The sequence below is a fragment of the Heloderma suspectum genome, chromosome 6 (genome assembly GCF_057233095.1).
Source record: "Heloderma suspectum isolate Gila_16-S chromosome 6, 16-S_ref, whole genome shotgun sequence".
Taxonomy (NCBI): domain Eukaryota; kingdom Metazoa; phylum Chordata; class Lepidosauria; order Squamata; family Helodermatidae; genus Heloderma; species Heloderma suspectum.
In genome coordinates this window covers 127,031,955-127,053,438 of record NC_139463.1, presented here as the reverse complement: position 1 = coordinate 127,053,438, position 21,484 = coordinate 127,031,955, and the positions used below count along the sequence as shown (strand labels likewise).

The 21,484-nt window shown below is 53.6% G+C and overlaps 1 protein-coding gene across 9 annotated transcripts; it reads left to right on the top strand.

Annotated features, from left to right (window-relative positions):
* Positions 1 to 1,229: 1,229 nt before the first annotated feature.
* On the top strand, positions 1,230 to 20,705 carry TP53 (tumor protein p53). Of its 9 annotated transcripts, none has more exons than XM_084806809.1 (11): positions 1,291 to 1,373; positions 5,197 to 5,375; positions 5,525 to 5,655; positions 8,488 to 8,733; positions 11,875 to 12,061; positions 14,405 to 14,517; positions 16,339 to 16,448; positions 16,610 to 16,731; positions 18,362 to 18,441; positions 18,862 to 18,986; positions 19,356 to 20,704. In XM_084806809.1, exons 2-11 carry the CDS (start codon positions 5,306 to 5,308, stop codon positions 19,444 to 19,446), a joined length of 1,275 nt encoding a protein of 424 aa, XP_084662935.1. In that variant the 5' UTR covers positions 1,291 to 1,373; positions 5,197 to 5,305; the 3' UTR covers positions 19,447 to 20,704. The 9 variants fall into 9 exon arrangements, 7 of the variants coding, with proteins under 7 accessions (XP_084662932.1, XP_084662935.1, XP_084662939.1 ...); XM_084806807.1 differs by lacking the exon at positions 1,291 to 1,373 and adding an exon at positions 1,539 to 1,931; XR_014784003.1 differs by lacking the exons at positions 1,291 to 1,373; positions 5,197 to 5,375 and adding an exon at positions 1,569 to 1,931 and having other exon boundaries at positions 19,356 to 19,679; positions 19,762 to 20,705.
* Positions 20,706 to 21,484: the final 779 nt, after the last annotated feature.

The window sequence follows — 21,484 nt, the reverse complement described above, 5'->3', positions numbered from 1 at the left end:
CTCCTAACAGTGAGAGCTGTTCAGCAGCGGAACAGGCTGCTGCCTCGGGAGGTGCTGGGTTCTCCTTGGCCGGACATATCCAAGCAGGGGCCGGGCGGCCATCTGTCAGGGATGCTGTAACCACACCCTGTAGTGCAGAGCCTGCATTGAGCAGGGGGTTGCACTACATGTTCTCTGAGGTCCCCTTCCAACTCTGTGATTCTATGATTCCATCCAGCTGTTGTGGGAAACAGGATGTTGGACTAGAACAGCTTTTGGTCCGATCCAGCAGGACTCTTCTTATATCCAGACTCACAGAAGTTGGGGCCTGGTTAGCTTGCTTGCAGCTCTGGAACTGTATTGCCCCAACATCTTTGCCGTCTTGAGCAGCCACACCACGGTCCTCCGAGGCGAGTCTCAGATTGTGACAAAAAAGAGAGCGGGGGGGGGGGGGGCTCAGCCTGGGAATAATCACACTCTGGGCATAGCAGGAACCTCCAGGGTTAATGTCAGATGTGAGCACAAGACTGGAGTAAATGCACTCTGCACATACTCAGAGGCACTCAGGGGTCCATTACTTTGCATGCCAAGGTACTGAGCTCCGGACTGTGAGGGGAGGAAAGCTTTTTACATAAGAAGACCCCTGCTGGCTGGGTGATGCTGGGAGTTGTGGTCCAACACATCTGGAGGGCACCAGGCTGGGGGCGGCTGTTCTAACCCTGTATCCTGCTTCTGAGAAGCCCCAAGGGGGAAGCCACATGCCCCTGCTGTTTGTGTCCCAGCAACCTGCTCGCTGCAAGTAGTCTTTCACTGAACATGGAGGCTCCATTGAGAGCCTCCTCCCTGAATTTGTCGAAGCCCCTTAAGATGCAATCCTAGGCATGTTCGGGGGCGGGGGGGAGGCCCACATCTCCCAGCCTGGCTGGCTGGGGCACGCTGGGAGGTGTGGGCCTTTTCTCTGTCTAAACATGCCTGGCACGGTGCCCTTATAAGACCATGTTCGCCAGTGCGCCCCCCCCCCCGTGGCAGCGAGTTATTCCAGAGAGCATCTTGAATCCAGGTGGCCTTTCAACAGGTGAAGCTGCGTTCGCCAGGCCCGGAAAGCCAGAAGCAACCAAGACAGCGCCGCCGAGGGCCCGCCCGCTCCCTGGCAGGAGCTGGGCCGCAAAGAAACCCGGGCCACCCCGGCGGGCGGTGGGGATGGGCCCGATGCCCGGGCCGTCGCCCCGCGCCCGCTCTCAAGATGGCTCCCGCGGCCTCCCTCGCGAGAGCAAGCCCGGCGCGGCTGCGGAGCGGGGGAATCCCCGGCGCGTGGCTTCGCCTCTCGCCGGGGCCGCGTCCTCCGCCAGTCTGCGGCGGGCGGCGGCGCGGACGGAGGCGGCGCGGCGGCGCGGGTGAGGCGCGGCGCGGCGCGGCGGCTGCGCTCCCCGAGGAGCAGCGGGCGCGGAGGGGGGCGGGCGCGGGGGCTGGCCGCGCCGCCGCTTTCGCGGATGAGTCAGCGGGGCGCTTCCGCTCCCATTGATACAGTGGCGGGGCGGGGCGGGGCGGGCGCTCGGTCCGCCGAAGGTCGGAGGGTGGAACGCGGAGGTTGGCGGCGCGCCGCCTGCGGAGCGTCGGCGCAGCTGCCCCGGGCAGCCCGCAGAAGGACGGGGCGGGGCGGGGCGGGGCGGGACGAGGGCCTCGATCCTGGGCCGCTTTCCCTCGACTAGAGAAAGTGAAGGCGCTGCGGGAGCCCCCCCGGCTCCAAAGGGGGCGCCCTTCTTCTCTTCATTCCCCCACCCGGGAGAGGAAAAGAAACGTGCATCCCGATCCCCGTCGTGTTTGCTCGGGAGCGAAGTCCCACCAGACCCCCCCTTTTCCCTCGAGTGAGCGGGCAGAAGCGACTTCAGTCTTGACAGGGCAGGCTTACTCGAAAGCAAGACTCGCTGTCTGCAGCGGGGCTTACTCCCCAGGTAACAGGGCATAGGGTCGCGGCCCGATCCCCCCGGCCCGCCTCCCCCCCCGCAGCGCTCCTGCGCCCGAGTGGAGGGGAAGAGCGCTGGTTGTTTCAGGGGCGCTGCTTGGGGCCGGGGCCCCCGCTCGCCCCGCTGAGCTGTGCGGAGAGAGCGGGGGAATCTCCACATTTGTAGGGCGTTCTGGGGCGGGCGGGCGGAACTGGTGCCGAAAAGGGCCCGTTGGGTCGCGGGGAAAGAGGGCAAGCGCCTGCTGAGTAGGCGGCCGCAGAGCGTTACCATCTCGGGCTTTAGGGGCTTGCAAGTGCTCTTCCGGGATTGATCCTCCCCGCGGCGGGGCGGGGCGGGGCGGGGCGGGCCTCGCTCAGCCCCGCCCGGAGGCTCCTCGCGGTGCGTTGCCGCGGGGCAGCCACCCTGCAGCGTAAGCCGAGGTAGCCGCCGCTCCGATTCGCAGGACTCGGCGGGTGGCCGCGTGTCGCTCCGCCCCGCGCTGGATTGCCGCGTTCAGCGCGAGGGGAGAGCTGCGTGCCCCCGTGGGGGCCGGCCCCGGCGGGTGGGGGCCTCCCCGAAACGGGTGAGCCCCTGTCCTAGATTTGCCCCTTTCCTGCCTTCGCTCCCCCTCCCCTCCGCAGACTTGATCTGAAATGGTACAGTCCGCCCCGGAGTGGCTCCGATATCAGAAGGAACCAGAACAAGGGAAAGGGGGGGGGGGAGGTTGATGTGTATAAGTGTGTGCATCTTTTTGGTATTTTGAGAACTTGAGGTACCGCTCTAAAGAGGGGGGGTTTACAGTTCTCTTTGGAGACGAGTAGGCACTAAGACCTGGTGGAGCCTTCTCAATACCCGCCCCCCCTTACTGGATGGTACGGCCCAGGCCGGGCAGTTTTCCTGCCCGGAGGCTGCAAAGAAAAACGTTTTGAGGACGCTTGTTGGAGGCGGGGCGGGAGAGGGTGCGCCTCCCCCCCCCCCCCCGCAAGACAAGCGCCCTCTCCGTGGCGTGGGTGTGCGAAAGTTATGAGCCTTTTCTTTTAAAAAATCAGGTACGAACCATTTAATAAATGCAATTTCTATTTCAAACAAAAATGAATTTAAGCGGCGTGGCCTCTGATTTCAAATGCATAGGTACCAGCAAAGTAACAGGATTTTAGATTTTCCCCTGTTCCCCCCCAGAAGGCGGCGGCGGTGAGGAACAGGGTATACTTTGTTAGCAAGTGAGTTGATAATATGTGAGCGGTACGACAATGGAGCCAATTTCCCAGGGAGGCGGGGGGGCTCTCCCACGCTGGAGGCATTCAGGATGAGGCTGGACAGCCACCTGTCAGGGATGCTCTGACTTGGATTCCTGCACTGAGCAGGGGGCGGGACTCGACGGCCTTGTAGGCCCCCTGCAACCCTACTATTCTATGAGCAAGTTAGACAAACTAAGCAAGGTAGAGTCTTAACGTGTGTGTGTTTTTGGACATGTAAAGGCACACACATACACACACCAAGGCAGAAGTTAGAAAATAGTTTTAGATGGCTGAAGTAGATATCAAGTACTGCAAGGGAAGGCCAAAAGCCTCACTGAGGTCTGGTGGCATGCTCTGTTCCAAAGCAATGTTTTCAAAAACTAATGTCAGATGACAACGTCCGTGCAGTGCAAAACCTGAGCGCCTGCTACTTCAGTAGTTTACGCCATAGTAACAAAATCAAAATGGACTTGTTAAAAGACCTCTCGAGGTAGTATGCATTAGCAGGAAAATACAAACACGACCCTAGACACCCTCTCACAGAACTAAGACACAATTTTAGCCAATGTAAATCGCCACCATGTTTGACACATAACACATGGTCAGGTGTGTTTTTTTAAACCCAAAATAATGAAAATCTTATCTAAGGCCCTTCTCCAGGTGCCTCTTCTGAGGGAGGCAGGGAAGGTGGCAACAGGGGGGAGGGATTTCTCGGTGGTGGCCCCCTGATTATGGAACTATCTCCCCAGCAAAGCCTGCTTGGTGCTAACGTGGTTATCTTTTCAGCCCCAGACTAAGAAGACCTTTTCCTCTCAGGCATTTGGCAGCATGTTGTTGTTCAGTCGTTCCAACTGTTGATTGTTACAATTGTTAGGGCATGTGTGTTTATACACAAACTGTTTTTATATTATGTACAATATTGTATTTTTAAGGTTTTTGATCTTTGTAAACAGCCCAGTTTTGGCTGTTGGGCAGTATAGAAATGTAATAGAAGATACGAAATTTCAGAATTCGGGGCATGCTGGGTTGTATCTTCCTGAGTGAGTGACAGCCATCTGACGGCTGGGGAAACGTTCTGGCTATTTCAGCATTTCTCTCCCAACACACACAAAAAGAGGAAAAAGCAGAGACAGAAAGTCAAGTGGGGTTGAGGGGGTGGGGAGTCTTCTATTTTTAGTAAGAGTTGCAAAAGCAAAATGCCCTTTCAAAAAAGAACTTCTAAAGCTATTGGACTGTTTTCTAAAAATAAAGTTTTCTGTGGGGCAATCCTATGCAAGTTTAGACAGAAAAAAAGTCTACAACTCCCAGGATGCCCTAGCCAGCTGGGAGCTGTAAGCTTTTTTCTGTCTGAACTTGCATAGGATTGCACTCCTAATCATCTTTAGGTACTGGATGCCCCAGTTTTGATGGTCTGATCTGGCCATGGTCACGCATGCCTCACTTACATCCCGTTTGGACTGCCGTAATGTGCTCTACATGGGGCTGCCCTTGAAAACTGTTTGGAAGCTTCAGGTGGTCCAGAATGCTGCAGCCAGACTGTTGATGGAGGCTGGTCACAGGGAGCACATGACTCCCTTGTTACACTAGCTTCACTGGTCTGTTTCTCGGCACATTTCAAGGTGCTGGTTATGACGCACAAAGCCCTGTACAGCTTGGGACCAGGTGACCTGAAAGACCGCCTTCTCCTATACGAGCCTGTCTGGTTTTTAAGATCTTTGGGGAGGCCCTACTCTCAGTAATGCCACCATCAGAGGCCTGTTTGGTGGGGACACGAGATAGGGTCTTCTCGGTGGCTGCTCCCAGGCTCTGGAACGCCCTGCCAAGAGAAGTGAGGTTGTCCCCCACTCTGGTGCCCTTGTGCCAGCAGACAAAGACCTTTTTATTAGGGCAGGACTTCGGCATGTAAGCTGTTGCTGAAGGGGTTTCAATTGGCTGGTGCTGTTTATTTCTTTCACTGTTGTGTTTTTAATGTATTTGTTTTTATGCTGTGTTTTAATAAAGCTTTTATTGTTAACTGCCATTTTTTTGGTGGAAAGGCAGGACAGAAGTTAAATTAACACCAGAATGGGAAGATCCTCACTGCGTCTAAAATCTGCTGAAGCGGGCTAGTTGTCTGGGATACGTTGAACACCACAATGATTAGAAATGCAGAGCACCCCCAACGCTGCCTCTGCATGTACCCTTGATGTTCTGATTTGGTCTAAGAGCGGAAGAGGTACAATTAACAGGGTGCTTCCAAGTTGCTCATTCTGAATTCATTATCTGCTGTAAAACTACGGTGAAACATTAAAAAAAACCCATAACCGTTAACATATTTTCAAGGAATGACAGCTCCTAAACCACTTTGGCTTTCCTTCCTCCTAGCTTTCTTGACCGCTGAGATGGACCAAGCACTGGAACCTGATCTGGAGGCACCCCTGAGCCCGTTCTTAAGCCACGATACCTTCCAGCATCTGTGGAGCACGGTCGTGTTGCCCGGCAGTAACAGCTTCCTGGTAGGTGGTGGTGGTCACAGCATGTTTGGGTGAGAAGGGAGAACCCAGGAGTCCTGGGGTGACAAACTAGCAACAACAAAAGCACCCCCCTCCTCCATTGCCAGGCCTCTGTCATTTTATCCATGAGGGGAAAGTTATATTTGCTGCACCTTCACACGACTTGGCATCCTGTCTTTAATTGTGGCCATTTTTGATGCTAGAAAAAATTGGGTAAGGGTGGAAAAGAACCGCAAGAGGATAGGTGCGGGATCGTAAGTCGATCAAGAAACATGCCTTGAAGTTGTGTTGGGAAAAAGTGTTTGTAATACAGAAAGCTGCCTTATACTGGCTCAGTGCTGTGGTCCATCTGAGTTAGTACTGTCTGCACCAGCCTCTTCCGAACCAGCACTTCCCAGATGTGCTGGGCTACAGCTCCCATCATCCATGGCCATGCTGGCTGAGAATGATGGGAGCTGTACTCCAGGCCGCTTTGGGAAAGGCTGCCCTCCATTGACGGCCCGTGGTTCTCCAGGGTTGTCTGTCTGTTTCTATATGGCTTTCACGTATATCCCACCCTTCAGCAAAGTTCCCAGTGCAGTCTGCAAAAAGCTAGAATTCAGTAAAACGAAACGTTTAAACTAAGAACATCACAACCCATTCTATAAAAGAGCAGTATAAAAGCAGTCTGCGGAAATAAAAGCGGGCCCCAAGTAGCATCACAACAATATGTCAAGGATCTGAAAACCATGGAAAATAAAAAGGTCTTGGCCTGGCTCCACATTGACTCTGGTGCATTTCACAGTTGGGTTGCCACCACTGAGGAGACCTCCTCCCTGATAGACCCTCTCCCTGCCATATCTCAGATGGTGGGGGTACCCAAGGGAAGGCCTCTTGCAGATTTTAGTGGATGGACCAGTACAGGGGGAAACAAGCAAGTATTGAATTGGGCCTGAACGCAAACTTCAGTTATTTATTTGTTACACTTATATCCCACCTTTTTTCCTCGTGCCAGGAACCGAAGGCACCTTATATGGTCCTCTTCCTCCTCTCCATTTTATCCTCACAACAACCCTGTGAGGTAGGCTTGGCTGAGAGTCAGTGACTGGTCCAAAGTCACCCAGTGAGCTTCATGGCCAAGGGGGGGCTAGAACCCAGATCTCCCCAGTCCTAGTCCAACACTCTAACCACTACACCATACTGGGCAGTTTAAAGTACAGCAGATAAATACGTACGTACAAGCTGGCAGAAAATGCTCTGTGCTGTGAAGGCAACCTCCAAAAACAAGTAGGGTTTCAATCAGGAAGCCTTTTCCAGCTCTACCGGGTGATGCTGGGGATTGAACCTGGGACCTTTGGCATGCAAAGCAGGAGCTCTACCACTGAGCTGCAGTCCTTTCCTTAACTAACATCGTACTGTTAGTGAGTATATTTTGGACCCTTCCCAGCCTCGAGTGTGTTTCCTTTTCCAGCTTGCTTCCTCATCTCCAGTATACATGCCAAGCCACATAGTGGTGAAGAACATCAGAAGAGCCCTAAAGCTGGATCAGGCCCTGGGCCCATGTAGTCCAGCTTTCTGTTCACACCGTGGCCCACCAGCTGCCCACAGGGAACCCAGAAGCAGGACATCAGTGCAGCAGCGCTCTCCCACCCATGCTCCCCAGCATACTGCCTCTGATATTGTAGGCAATAAATAGCCATCAGGACTAGTAGGCATTGATAGTCTTCTCTATGAATTTGTCTAATCCTCTTCTAAAGCTGTCCAAATTGGTGGCCATCGCACCAATTGGCCGTGAATCCCATAGTTAAGAGACTTGGTTGTGAACCAGGAAACATAAGGTGGGATAACTTTTGTCCATGTTGGAGCAAAGATGAGATTCAAGTTAATAACAAAAACAACAACAAAAATAATAAGCTCAGATCTCCTCTTAGCAGTTCACTCACAAGCTTGCCTTGGGTAAGACTCTCACACACCCCTTCCACAGTCTGCACTTTGGGGGCATTATAGTAGCGTAACTTACAAGGGTGTTGTAAGAATTACTGAGGCGTTTTTAGACTGGTCCTTCTCTGGGAGCCCCTGCCAAAGGAAATGAGGTGGGTGACTACCAGGAAGAGGGCCTTTTCTGCTGTGGCACCCCAGTTGTGGAATGAGCTTCCCACAGAGGATAACCTGGCGCCTATGTTGTACTCCTTCTGGCGCCAGAAGGACCTTTTTATTTTCTGGGGCATTTTAGTCTTTTAGTTCTGTTGGTTTAAATCTCTTATTGTATATTAAATCTCTACATTGCTGCTCGGTTTTATTTTTATACTGTAGTTTTAAACTTCGGAGGGACCAATCCTATCAAGATTGATGGTCGCCTCCGACCCCAGGGGTGACTGCCAACCCAGTGCAGGGCGGGAGGAGTGGTGAGGAGCGGATCTCCTCCTCGCTCCCCCTGCCTTGCTTTCATGGTTAGACAGCCAATTGCGGCTGTGTAGCCGTGGGATGTCGAAGCGTGGGAACTGGTGGCCGGATGACACATAGGATGTGTCGTACCGGCACTTTCAACCTCCCCGCCCCCAGGAACGCCCCGTTTTTGCTGCTCTGCACTGCTCTTATGAACGTGGAGCTGATCCACGCTGCCTACGAGGCGGCGCAGGAGAGGGAGGGGGTTGGTTCCCGGGAACCAGCCTATCCTGTGGCCGTCTAGCTGCTGCCTAGCGGCCATAGGATTGTGCCCTTAGTTTTATATTGTATTTTATGCTGTATTTTGTGTTTTTAATATTAAGTATACATGCTGCTAATAATATCTGGGGCAGAGAAGTAAGGGGTTTGGGTGCAGAATTGTTTATCCCCCCCTTTTTTTTCTTTCCTCAGAGCCCATGCCAGATACAGAATGTGAACAACGTAGGTCTGCAGGACTCTGCAGGACTCACTGCCCTGTCCTTCCCGGTGGAGCAGGAAAGCCCCCTGGCAGGGGAAGATCAACATAGTTTCCCTCTGCCGGATTCCGTGGCCTCCATCCCTGCCTCCGTTGTCCCTTCTACAGAAGACTATGTCGGCGAGCTGGGCTTTGAGCTGGGCTTTGAGCAGTCGGGGACCGCCAAGTCTGTCACCTGCACGGTACGGCAGTGGGAGGGGGAAGAACCAGCTCAGGGAAGGCACAATCACTCATTTTTTGTTTCAACCTTTTCTTTGAGGGAAAGGTTGTGTGGGGCAGAGGGAAGTTGTGTGGGGCTGTGGGGGAGGCAGAGGCTTTGCTTCATACGTTTCTGAATCAGAGTCAAGCCCTAGTTCCCACAAACAGAATGCAAGGCATTAAAAACACCTCTGTCAGGGCTATACCGCTTCAGATTGCAGACAGGGGATTACAGGATCGAATGCTTCTTCAGGCAAAGATAAAGAACTTAATTCCTGCACAGATCAAAACAGATGTTGGGGAAGAAAGGGCTCCAGCGTCGCTTTCTCCCTGGCATGTTAATTTTCCTGTACGTGGGGAACTTCTGCATAACGGAGGAGTGTTCCGCCTGCTGTCTGAAGTGGTACAGCCCTGGTGCGGGTTTTGCCACCTCAACTGCACTTCGTGAGAAGCAGGCTTAAGTAATCCAGCATAACTCCCCCGTCCGCCCCCTGAGTCTTGACTTGTGATCTTCAGTGCAGATTAGAATCCCTAGTGTATGTGGGGAGGGGGGTATTGAAGTCTCGTTGTTTTTCAGCCCCCTCCTGTGCTTGCAATCTGACGTGGAGGTTTGCCCCATGATGGGATTCTGAAGTCTGCGTCGCTGCAGAGGCGGCAGCTGGGCTGCTGGGGAAGGGGCCCACAATTTGGCCGGATGTTGTCACGAACCGCGTGCGTGCGTGTGCATTCCCTGCCCCCGAGACCGCTGAGCATTTGGTGTGTTCCTGCCTTTGTGTGTTTTTCTCCCATTCTAAAACGTTACGGTGCCTCTCCTCAGGCTGAGTGACTGGTCCCTTTGCTTTGGTCCCGCCCAGCACTGGAACATGGGCCCCGAGAGCTTCTCGGAAAGAGAATGCGACCTTCGGGCTGCAAGAGGTTCCCCACCCCTGCCTGATCAAGATTCTGGTTGGGTTAAATAAACATTTGCAAGCTCGCATTGAAACAAAACCCAGAGTCCTTTTTTAAATTGCTGTAACAATGACTTGGCTGGTGTTTTCTCGTCCACATGTGTGCCAAATGCTGTGTAGAATATTAGAATATTAGTATATTATTAATAGAATAGAATATTAGAATAGACTAGAATAGACTAGAATAGAATAATAGTTAGAATAGAATAGAAGCTGTTTAGAATAGCATATAATTAAATATTATTAGTATATCCCAGTATAGAATATTAGAATGGTGCTAGATCTCCATAGGATGCACAGACTTGTTTTAGCCTTCCGTACGAGGGGCAGAATTGTCTTTCGGCAGTGGGAGTCTTGTTTTCGAAACTGGGGCGGCGGGGGGGGGATGCAGGCAGCGTGTGGCTCCCCTTGCAGGCTGTACTGTGGTTGCGGCAGGACAGGGATCTCAATTTTTTAACGAGGGGCATTATGATAATCATAAAATTATGGTTATTATAACACTTGAAAGCAGCCTCCCGCAGCTTGGCAACCTCCAGATGTGTTGGACTACTTCTCCCATCATTCCCAGCCAGCATTGCCAGTGGTGATTATGGAAGTTGTAGTCCAACACACGTGGAGGCCACCCTGTCAGGGAGGGTTGTGTTCGAGTCTTGGAAGCACTTTGTGGTAACGCTCGCAACAGCCCTGCAAGGTGACCTTGGCACGACTGTCCCCCCCAGGTGTGTCCCTGCGTGGGCGGCCCTTCAGGTGGTCGCTCCAGACCCTTCTTTATTCTCCCAAGGCTTCTGACCAAGCAGTCTGTGATTCTGCTTCTTTTGGTTGATCAACTTCATTTTATTTTTCCTTGTTTTCCGGTTGCTGTTGTAGGGTGCGTGTTTTTCATAGGTGTGGTTTTTTTTTTAAGTATTTCATTGGAAAGTGCAGCCTTCCCTGGCCTGGTCCCCTCCAGATGGGTTGGACAATTCCCAGCAAAGCTAGCTGGGGGATGCTGGGAGTTGTAGTCTAACCCATCTGGAGGGAACCAGGTCAGGGAAGACTCTTGGTAGATGCTGCAGCTGTGCTCCCCAAGGAGACGGACATTGGCATCCTTGTCCAATGCTCTGGAAGCTCCCACCAAATACAGATATAAACCCCTCCAATTTAGCCCCTCAGCATCTCCATTAAACAATCCCACATCCCTCCATCCTGCCCGTGAGTCCCCCGACCTTCTGTGCTGACTTACCGTTCGGTGCTTCCTGGCGGCTGTCTGTCGCTTCTGCTGCTTCTCTTCTGTCGCCCACCCTTCCTCCTTCGCCGCTTTGGGGGTCTGGATCTCTGCCGACCGACACCTTGGTTTGCCCTGCATCCTGCGGCCCTCCCCGTTTTCATTTTAGACCCGCAACACACCCGTAGGTCCCTGTTTACTGGCCTTTTAAGAGGGATACCTGAGAAGGAGATCTAATCTGAGACCAGATCCCCCCCTTCCGCGTGGACAAGTCTGAACATGTTGGGGTTGTTCTCATTGTGGCATAGTTCAGTCCTGCTACTGCCGTTCGGTTGCCCATCTTGGCTGCATGTAGCAGCGCAGAGGAACGGGGCTGGGGGGGCTGCTTGATCAGAGGCTCCCCCACCCCAGATTAAATCCCTTGATTTTGATGGACAGGTTAGTGCCTGAGCAAGCTGGCGGTTGAACTTGCGTGGGAGAGGGCATCTTGCGGTATGTTTAAGTGTGTGGGGCGGCGCAGGCAGGCTTTGACCTAGGATTTCCTGCCTCCTCCCCTTGCGCCCCCCCCCCCCACCAGGGATGAACTGTAGGCTGCTGAAGCAAGGGGCCAGCAGACAGACTGCCCGCTTTTGTGGGGTGGGGGGAATGATATCCATTGAAAGGACGTGGAACCAGCCAGTTGCTAGAAATTCTTGTGCGGGTGGCGAAGGAGTCGGAGAACCTGTATTGGGGGGTGGGTGTGTGGCGTGCCTCACGTGACTGGCCAGCAAAGAAGCGCCGGGATGGAAGGGAGTATGTAAATCATGGTGGTCTGAGGGGGTTACGTGTGGGGGTTTAGGTGTTAGGGGTTCACACAGAGTAGGGGGGGGGCAAACTGCCTGGGCTCCCCAGGAAGCCGCTGGGCTCTGTAATTAAATCACTTCTTGGGAAGAGTGACCCCCATCCTCCTCTCTCTCTCTCCCCCCCCCCCATAGTACTCACCGGTTCTTAACAAGCTGTTCTGCCAACTTGCGAAGACGTGCAAAGTCCTGATTAAGGTGGACGTCTCCCCGCCTCTGGGCTCCTTCATCCGCACCACGGCCGTCTATAAGAAATCGGAGCACGTTGCTGAGGTGGTGAAGCGCTGCCCGCACCATGAACGCTCCCCGGAACACAACGACGGTGAGCCGCGGCAGAGGCGGCGATGTGCCGGTGCAGCCAGCCAGCGAGGGGGAGAAGGGGCGGGGCTCTGAGGGGGGCTCGGGACCGCCCTGTGGGATGTCTGAAGGGGGCCTGGAAGCTGTGCAGCCCTTCTCCTTACCCCCCCCCCACTGTTTTTATTTCATTTCTGTACCACCCAATAGCCGAAGTAGAGCTCCAGTCTCAAAGACTTTGTTGTGCTCCTTCGCCAGTGGGGAAAAGACAGTCTGCACATGCCCAGATATCTGCCTCCCCTTGGCCATTATCTTTTGCAGGCTTAAATTTTGTAGTAGGACAGGTGACTGTCAAGGCACTCCTCAGCCCATATCAAGACCTTCCTCCCACTCTTCCGGCCCCAAGCGAGAGCTAAGCCTTCCTTTCCCTGCCCCAGTTCCTCCCCCACGGCAAAAACAATATAATTTGGGTTCAGATCCCCACTCAGCCATGAAGCTCACTAGTCAACTTTGGGCCAGTGACTCTCTCTCTCAGCCTAACCCACTTCACAGGGTTGTTGTGGTTGTTGTTATTATTATTATTAATTAAATTTATTAATCGCCCATCTGGCTGGTCACCCAGCCACTCCAGGCGATGTACAACATATAATAAAACAGTTTAAAACAATAAAATTGTACAATAAAAACATTTTCTAAAATACCCTAACCCTCCCCAAATGCCTGCCTGAACAACCACGTTTTTAATGCACGGCGGAAGCTCATTAAAGAGGGGGCATGGCGGAGTTCCCTAGGGAGGGAGTTCCACAGAGTGGGGGCCACCACAGAAAAGGCCCTCTCCCTCGTCCCCACCAGTCTAGCTGTCCTGGCTGATGGGACAGAGAGAAGGCCATCCGAGGCTGATCTTGTTAAGCGGCCTGTCTGGTGTTGCTGGAGGCGCTCCTTAAGATAGGCTGGGCCGGAACCATATAGGGTTTTAAAGGTCAAAACCAACACCTTGAATTTGGCCCAGAAAACCACTGGTGACCAGTGCAACTCCTTCAGCACTGGAGTGATGTGATCTCGCCGGCGGCTGCCTTTATTCAGGCGAGCTGCTGCGTTCTGCACCAGCTGCAGCTTCCGAACCGTCTTCAAGGGTAACCCCACGTAGAGCGCATTACAGTAGTCCAAACGAGAGGAGACCAGGGCATGTACTACCGATGGGAGCAGATGGTCGGGAAGGAAGGGGCGCAGCCGCCGTATCAGATGGAGTTGTTACAGCGCTGTCCGGCTCACAGCTGACACCTGAGCCTCCATGGACAGCTGGGAGTCCAAAATGACCCCCAGGCTGCGGACCTGGTCTTTCAAGGGTAGCCGTACCCCATTCAACACCAGGTCAACATCCCCCAGCCTCCTCTTGTCTCCCACCAAAAGCACCTTGGTCTTGTCAGGGTTCAGCTTCAGCCTATTCCTCCCCATCCAGCCACTCACTATCTCCAGGCATTTGGACAGGGATTCTACGGCCAACCTTGGTGAAGATTTGAACGAGAGGTAGAGCTGCATGTCATCCGCATATTGATGACACCACACCCCTAACCTCCGGATGATAGCCCCCAGCGGCTTCACATAGATGTTAAATCGCATCGGGGAGAGGATGGAACCCTGTGGCACCCCACAAGTGAGTGGCCACGGGTCCGAAACCTCCTCTCCCAGTGCTACCCTCTGGTACCTGCTGGAGAGGAAGGACTGGAACCGCCGCAATACGGTGTCTCCAGTGCCCAACCCCTCCAGGCGGTCCAGGAGGATACCGTGGTCAACGGTATCAAAAGCTGCTGAGAGGTCAAGGAGAACAAGGAAGGAGCATTCACCCCTATCCAGAGCCCTCCTCATATCATCCACCAAGGGGACCAAGGCCATTTCTGTCCCATGCCCAAGCCTGAAGCCTTGTTGTGAGGATAAATTGAGGCCACAAGCAGAAACTAGATTTCCTTGCCCAAGGTGCGTTCCAAGGGGCCGGCAGAATAGGTAACTTCATATGGCTCAAATAAATGAGCCCAGCAAGGTGGCATGGGGGTGGCAGATGGGATGTGGGGAAGGAGTGAGAGAAGGAATTGAGAAAATGGGAGAGAGGCTTCCTTATTCTAATCACAGCTATATGTGGGGTTGGATTTGGTTAATAGCTGATGAAAAGCGGGCCCTCTATACGATCTCAGAAGCCACACACTTCCAATTATCCTACATGTTGCAGGACGGAGCTCTCGTTCTGAACTAGGTTCTGGAGCTGAGCCCGGACTGAAACAAAGCTGTCCAGATCTCAGCTCCCCTCTCTAAACCAGTTGCATCATTTCTCTCCCCCACCCCCCGCCCGTCTTTCCCGGTTTGTGTCTTCCGGCAGGCATGACCCCTGCGGAGCACCTGATCCGGGTGGAGGGGAACAACCAGGCCCAGTACTTCTCTGATCGGGACACCAAGCGTCACAGTGTCATCGTCCCATACGAAAAGCCTCAGGTTATCGGGGGGGGGCGGCGGGGGGGGGCTGGGGAGCGGTTCCATTTTAACCCCCTTTCAAGTTCTTGATTTGATTCTGCTGGAGATTTATCCCTGACGTCAGCGGTTGCATTCTAGCAGCTTTCACCAACGTGGCGCCCTCCAGATGTGTTGGGCCGCAACTCCCGTCATTCCCAGCCTTCCTGGGAATGATGGGAGTTGCAGTCCAACACATCTGGAGGGTGCCACGCTGGCAAAGGCTGTGTTATAGTGCAGTTCTATAATAATTGTATGTTATTGTTCATTGTAAGCTGCCCTGGGAATGCTAATGAGCAATTGAAGAGCAGGGGAAAAAATCAAGGCTGGTGAACCTCAAGGTCAGGGTCCCAATCCACCCCCCACCCCCGGTTCTCCAGATGGCCTCACCCCCTTTCCCCAGACTGCCAATAGTTTGGTGGTTTCCCGGCTTTTGTGCCATTTTCCCCCATCCTGGAAGGTTGCGATGCCTCTCCTTGAGGTTTACCTAACTGGCAGCAGGAACTTTAGGATGGTTTGGCTGTGCCCCTTTTCCTCCAGCCCCACCCACCACTAGCATGCGGCCTCCGGGAGCTGCTCCAGAATGGCATTTGGCCCTCGAGCTGAACGAGTTTCAGCACCCCTGGTGTTAATGTTTGAATTGTTTCTGGAGACCAAAGTTTTAGTGACTTGATTTTGCATCGGTGTGTGAAATTGGAGCCTTTGACCTGCAATTCCCAGAATCCAAAGCGCCCTCCTAAGAACTTAAGGAGAGTCCTTCTGGACCAGACCAACGGTCTGTCCAGGTCGGCTTTCTGCTTCCCGCCAGATGCTTCTGCGGAGCCTACAAGTGGGCCGTGAAGGCAACAGCCCACCCCTGTGGTTTGTCTGCAGCCTCCGGCATTCAGAGATACATTGCTGCTGAACATGGAAGCTCTATTTTTGGCTGTCATAGCGAATATCTGTGGCTAGTCGTCATCCTAACAAGTGGGCTTGCGGAAAAAAGTTTGCAGTGTGTTCGGGGTCCCAGGCCAGCGTGCGTGCCTCGGCATGTGGAACTGCTGGGCATGTTCGGGGCTCCTCGGCCGTTTTCTGTACTTCTGCAAAGCGGGACTTTCCCCTCAAGCCTGCCGATAATGCCTCCCTCTTGTGAACTGACGGTGCGGCACTTGGCAAGTGAGTTTGCTCTTAGTAACTATCGTGAGCTGCCCGTGTCGGTTGCAAACTGCCCAGGGAACGTTGCTGCCGGGTGGCATCCAAACGTAAATGCAGTGAAATAAAGACAGGGCCCCTTCCAGCAGTGGGGCCAGAGGGGCAGCGCCCGCCCTTCTTTGTTAGCAGGGAGCCGGGCTTCCTCTGAGTGGTGCTGGAGCCCTCGCAGTAGTTGCGGGGAAAGGAATTTTCCTAGCGGGGATGTTTTGCGCCCTGCTGTCAGGCCAGGCGCTCTGCGGTGGCTTGGTCCGGAACGGGCCATCAAGACCCCTCCGCTTTGCAAAAGTCCTGCTCCTGGTGGAGATGAGACCTGCTAGAGCTGGTTTGTTGGGATGGATCCGCACCGCTGCCTGACTGGGGCGGCTAGGAGCAGGGCAGTTGCACATTCCCTACTTCACCGTTGCTTCGACGGTCATCTAGGGCAGTAGCCCCATCTTGCAGGAGGGAATTCCACCCATAAGTGAAGGAGGAGCCTTTCCGCACTCCGCCCCGCATGAGGTTTTGCTTCCACCCCGCCTTCTTCCCCAGCTGCCTCTGCCCCTCTGAAGCTCCCCGCTTGACTAGCTGGGGGGAGCTCAGTTCGTATCTGTGCGTAATTCCGCCTCTGACCTGCAGGTGGGGTCGGCGTGTAGCACCGTGCTGTACAACTTCATGTGCAACAGTTCCTGCATGGGGGGCATGAACCGGCGCGCCATCCTCACCATCCTCACCTTGGAGACCCTTCAGTGAGTATCCCCTCCCCCCTCTGCTGCGCTTTCCACCAGTGGCGTGCAGGCTCTGAAAGCGGCCTTCCCCAGCCTGGTGCCCTCCAAATGTGTTGGACTGCAACTCCCATAATGCACCTGTTTCCTGCCTCCCCCCCCCCTGCTGCCGCCACCGCCACCAGAGGTCAGCTCCTCGGACGCCGCTGCTTTGAAGTCCGGGTTTGTGCCTGCCCTGGCCGGGATCGCCGAACAGAGGAGGAAAACTTCCAGAAAGCTGCCAGCCGTGGAGACAAGTCCAAAAAGGGTAAACTTTGAAGGGCCAGGTGGGCACACGGAAGGAGAGCCATGGATAGGCAGGTGTCACCCATGCCCAGGGCTGCTCAACATTCTTATCCATGACCTGGTTGTGGGTATAGAGGGGGTTGCTCATCTAATTTGCAGACGACACAAAGCTAGGAGGGACAGCCGTAGAAGACAGGATCACGATTCAAAAGGATTTAGGCTATTGCGCCGAAAGGAACAAGATGAGATTCAACAGAGATAAACGTAAAGTCTTGCATTTAGGTACAAAAATCAAAGACACGTGTATAGGCTGGGGGAGGCCTAGCTTGGTCGGTAGCGGCATGTGTGAAAAGGACTGAGGTGTCTTGGTGGATCACAAGCTGAGTATGAGCCAGCAGTGCAAGGCGGCCACTAAAAAGGCGAATGCAGTCTTGAGCTGCATTAACAGAAGTATTAGTGTCCATGTCGTAGGGCGTCATAGTTCCACTCTATTCTGGGTCAGTGAGGACGCATTTGGAGTCTTATGTGCAGTTCTGAGCACCGCATTTTAAGAAGGCCATGGACAAATCGGAGCATGTCCAGAGAAGAGCAGCCAAGATGGTGAGGGGCCTGGAAACGCAGGGACGGTTGGAAGGGCCAGGTACGTTTAGCCTGGAGAAGAGAAGGTGAAGGGGAGACATGATGGTGGTCTTCAAATACCTGAAGGGCTGCCGTGCAGAAGATGGAGCGGACGTGTTCTCTGCTGCTCCCGAGGGCAGGACTGGAACCAACAGGTAGAAATACCAGGGAAGCAGATTTCGGCTTAACATTAGGAGAAGCCTCCTAACCATGAGAGCTGTTCAGCAGTGGAACAGGCTGCTGCCTCGGGAGGTGCTGGGTTCTCCTTGGCCGGACATATCCAAGCAGGGGCTGGGTGGCCATCTGTCAGGGATGCTGTAACCGCACCCTGTAGTGCAGAGCCTGCATTGAGCAGGGGGTTGGACTGCATGATCTCTGAGGTCCCCTTCCAGCTCTGTCATTCTAAGAACCTTGCATCACTGGTCTGCAGAGACCACTGAGAAAGTGAAGGGAGCTGGAGCCTAGAGAGGGACTCACAACAGCGGCAAGGGGGGGGTGAAGAGAAGAGGCAGCAAACAGGTGCATTATGGGTGTTGTAGTCCAGCACATCTGGAAGGCACCAGGTTGGGGAAGGCTAGTGTGGAAAATGGCAAGGAAAGGTTTTTCCCCTCCCTCCCATCATGCCAGAACCCAACGGTGTCATCTCATGAAGCTGAACACTGGGAGATTCAGGACAGACAAAGGCAAAGGATTTTTTTCACGCGGTGCAGGGTTCAACTGTGGAACTCGCTGCTGCAAGGTGTAGTGGCCGCTAACTTGGAAGGCTTTGAAAAGGGGTTGGGGAAAATCATGAAGGTGGGAACAGCTGTCAACAGCTACTAACCAGGATGCCCAGGTGGAACCCCTGGATTCAGGCACCAGCTGCCACTAAATTCCACATACTGGGGAGTGGGTTGGCTTCACGTCCTGCTTCTTGGCTCCCTGAAGCATCTGGTGGGCCACGAGGATACTGGATCAGGTGAACATTTGGTCCGGTCCAGGGCGGCTCTTCTTACATTCTCTCCCCCTCCCCTTTTCTCCATTTCTTCCACAAGGCAGCGGTTCTGAAAGCTCAAAGAAGAAGGTTGCAGAAACTGGGAATGCTGCTGCCGAAAATGGAGTTTACACCCTCCAGGTGACTTGGGTGTGGGCGCCAGCTGGCGAAACGCCGCGTTTGGCATCTTGCATGCATTTTTGCAGGACCACAGTGTGCTGGGCAGCATTTTGTTCTGCTTCGTTGGCCTTTGGCGGGGGAGCGGGGAGAGGAAGGGGCCGGGAGCCGGAGGCGGCCCTGTTTGGCCGGTGGTGGTTTTAAATCATGCCCTCAGCCTTGAGGGCAGGTTGGAGTGGCCAGACGGGAGCGCTTTGGATTCCAGCAGAGAGCCGAGGGGAGCAGGGAGATGAGAGTGTCGCCGCTCCGAAGCGCAGCACTTTGCTTCTGAGAAGCCCTCGCGGGAGGCCCCCAGCATGCCCACGGGCAGAGCGCTTCCCCCAGTCCAGCAGCATGTTCTCAACTCTTGCCCCACCCCGGCCCGGCCCGGCCCCCTCTTTGCAGATCCGCAATCGCAAGCACTACCAAATGCTGAAGAAAATCTTGGAGGCCCTTGAATTTCAAGAATCGAGGCAGCCAGGGGAAGCGGAGCAGCCAGGGGAAGTGGAGAACCGCAAGCCACCGAAAGGGTGAGTGACTTAGCCCCACCTCCTTGGCGGGGTGTGTGTGTGTGGCTAAGCAGGGACTGCCACCCACACTGTATACTGTATGGATCAAAGTCCATGTGGTGTTGGGGGGGGGGGGCATTTTGGCAGCAGCACACAAACCAGTGGGAGTTCCCCCCCACTTCTGCCGCCCCCGCTGCCCCCTGGGAATCGCTCCTCCTTCCATCGGTTTGGCAGTGGGTGTCCCTTTGAGGGAGGGATTGTCTTACTCTTGCCAGACGTAACTTGGCTCATTCACTCGAGTCACGCGAGGCTCAAAGTGCAGTCTTAACAGCTCGCTGATCTTTTGGATAATGGCTGTCTTCCCTCTTTGTGTGTGTGTGTTTCGTCTAGGCTTCCAAAAGCTCGAAAACGAGCACCTGTGCCCTGTTCATCTAGTGGGAAGAAACCAATGGTGAAGGACGAGACGCTGGATTCCGACTAGCGCCATTTCCCTGCTCCTCCCCTTCCCTTTTGGCCTTTTCTATCCCCCACCCACTTCCCACAATTCGTCTTTCTTAGAGCAGGGTTTCCCCAGAATCATGGTTATAGGGAAACATTCTCTTGGAATGATGGGTGGGAACTCGCGGTGCTGGTCCGTTGAGCCCTTCTCTGGCTAACGCAGCTCCCTCTCTGACTGGGATTTGCAGGGAACTAGAGCAGCACTGAGCTGCCTAAGCCAGCCTTCCCAAACCAGATGTGTTGGACTGCAGCTCCCATGATTCCCAGCCATGCTGGCCGGGTTTGCCGGGAGTTGTAGTCCAACACATCTGGAAGGCGCCCATTTGGGGAAGACGTTGCTGGACTCATCTCCTTTATGGCAGCTGCGAGAGGGGCCCCGTTTCCAAAGGCCCTCCTCATTAGGGAGCCAGCGATGCCGAGGACTCCCCTGGTGCGCCCAGCTAACAAGCCACTGCCACTTTGATTCCCTTGAACTATTATGCGTCGGGGGTTTCCAGATGGGTGGACTTAGCAAAATAGTTGGCTCAGGGCTGGTTCCTGCAGGTAGCGCCCCCCCCCCATTTTATAACAAACCTTCCCTCCTCCCAAAAGAATAATTTTCTAGCATTATATACTCCTGCACCCCCAAATCCCATGCATTATAGTAATTTCCTTTTGTCTCTACCTTGCACAGTATTTTAGTTCACACATGTATTCATTTTCCTCTAGTTTAGTCATCCTCACCTTCTTTGTTTACACCCCCCCACCTTGCATAATCACTGCTTTGAGGGGTTTTGTATGCTTGATTTGCTGCCCACCCAAATCTTTTGTACTATGTAATCAATTTTTGTACTTAATAAAATCACTTGAACCTTCTTTTTCTTAACATTTCCACGAAGTGGTGTCTCTGTGTGTATGAGAGACGGAAAGCTCTAAAACAGGGACAGGCAGAAGGGGAGATCTCTAGGGGGTTTGCAGAAGACCAGCAAAGATTTCTGACCCCCAGTTGTTTCAGATCAGCACATCTGCTGGCCATGCATTTTATAGTTTCCAAAGTATACACCCAGTGACCGTCCCTGTACCTCGTAATAATTGCCTTGCTATCCCAGACTGGCGTTTCGCAGACTATGATGGTGATAGACCTTTCTACGATTAATTAATTACATTTCTATACCACCCAATAGCCGGAGCTTTCTGGGCAGTTCACACAACAAAACTTAAAAACAGAAAATAAAATAACATAGGAAAGCGCAGTATAAAAACCATAAAACAGAATAAAACCAAAGTAAAAGCCAGCAACTGCAAAGATCTAAAAGACCATGGATTCCATTTTTAAAACTTCATCATATGCCCCTTGGGAGGGGAGGGCCAAGTTCCTGCTTTGGGTGTATGTATACCAGGGGTGGGGACATGTGGTCCTCCAGATGTTGGGCTGCAGCTCCCATGATGCTGTGCTAGCTAGGGCTGTTGGGAGTTGCTGTCCAACAACGTCTGGTGGGCCACACATCCCCGGCGCCATCCAGAGGATGTTGCTTCAAGGGGCAGCATATAAATGTTGGAAGTAAACCCGAAGGTCGATACCTTGCAGCCCCTGAGCCAGGCGATACGTATGGCTCGCCTTGAGCGCGGTTGTGAGGGCGCTGGCTGAACGCACTTGGAGTCCCCGAACGCGCCGCCTGCATAATAGTGGTGGCTCCGCTCCAGGGTTCAGTCAGGACTCTAAAGAAGCCACCCAACGAGACTAGTTCAGATCACATTTTAAGAAGGATGCAGACAAGCTGGAGAGGGTTCAGAGGAGGGCAACAAAGACGATCAGAGGACTGGAAACAAAGCCCTATGAAGAGAGACTGAAAGAACTGGGCATGTTTAGCCTTGAGAAGACTGAGGGGAGATATGATAGCACTTTTCAAGGACTTGAAAGTTTGTCACAGAGAGGAAGGCCGGGATCTCTTCTCCATCATCCCAGAGTGCAGGACACGGAATCATGGGCTCAAGTGACAGGAAGCCAGATTCCGGCTGAACATCAGGAAAAACGTCCTGAC

Excerpts from the sequence above, each read along its gene's own strand:
- TP53 (XM_084806809.1), top strand. The coding sequence starts at position 5,306 with ATGCAGAGCACCCCCAACGCTGCCTCTGCATGTACCCTTGATGTTCTG. Across the intron at positions 14,518-16,338 it reads TCCCATACGAAAAGCCTCAG|GTGGGGTCGGCGTGTAGCAC; the intron begins GTTATCGGGGGG and ends TCTGACCTGCAG. Across the intron at positions 18,442-18,861 it reads ATGGAGTTTACACCCTCCAG|ATCCGCAATCGCAAGCACTA; the intron begins GTGACTTGGGTG and ends CCCTCTTTGCAG.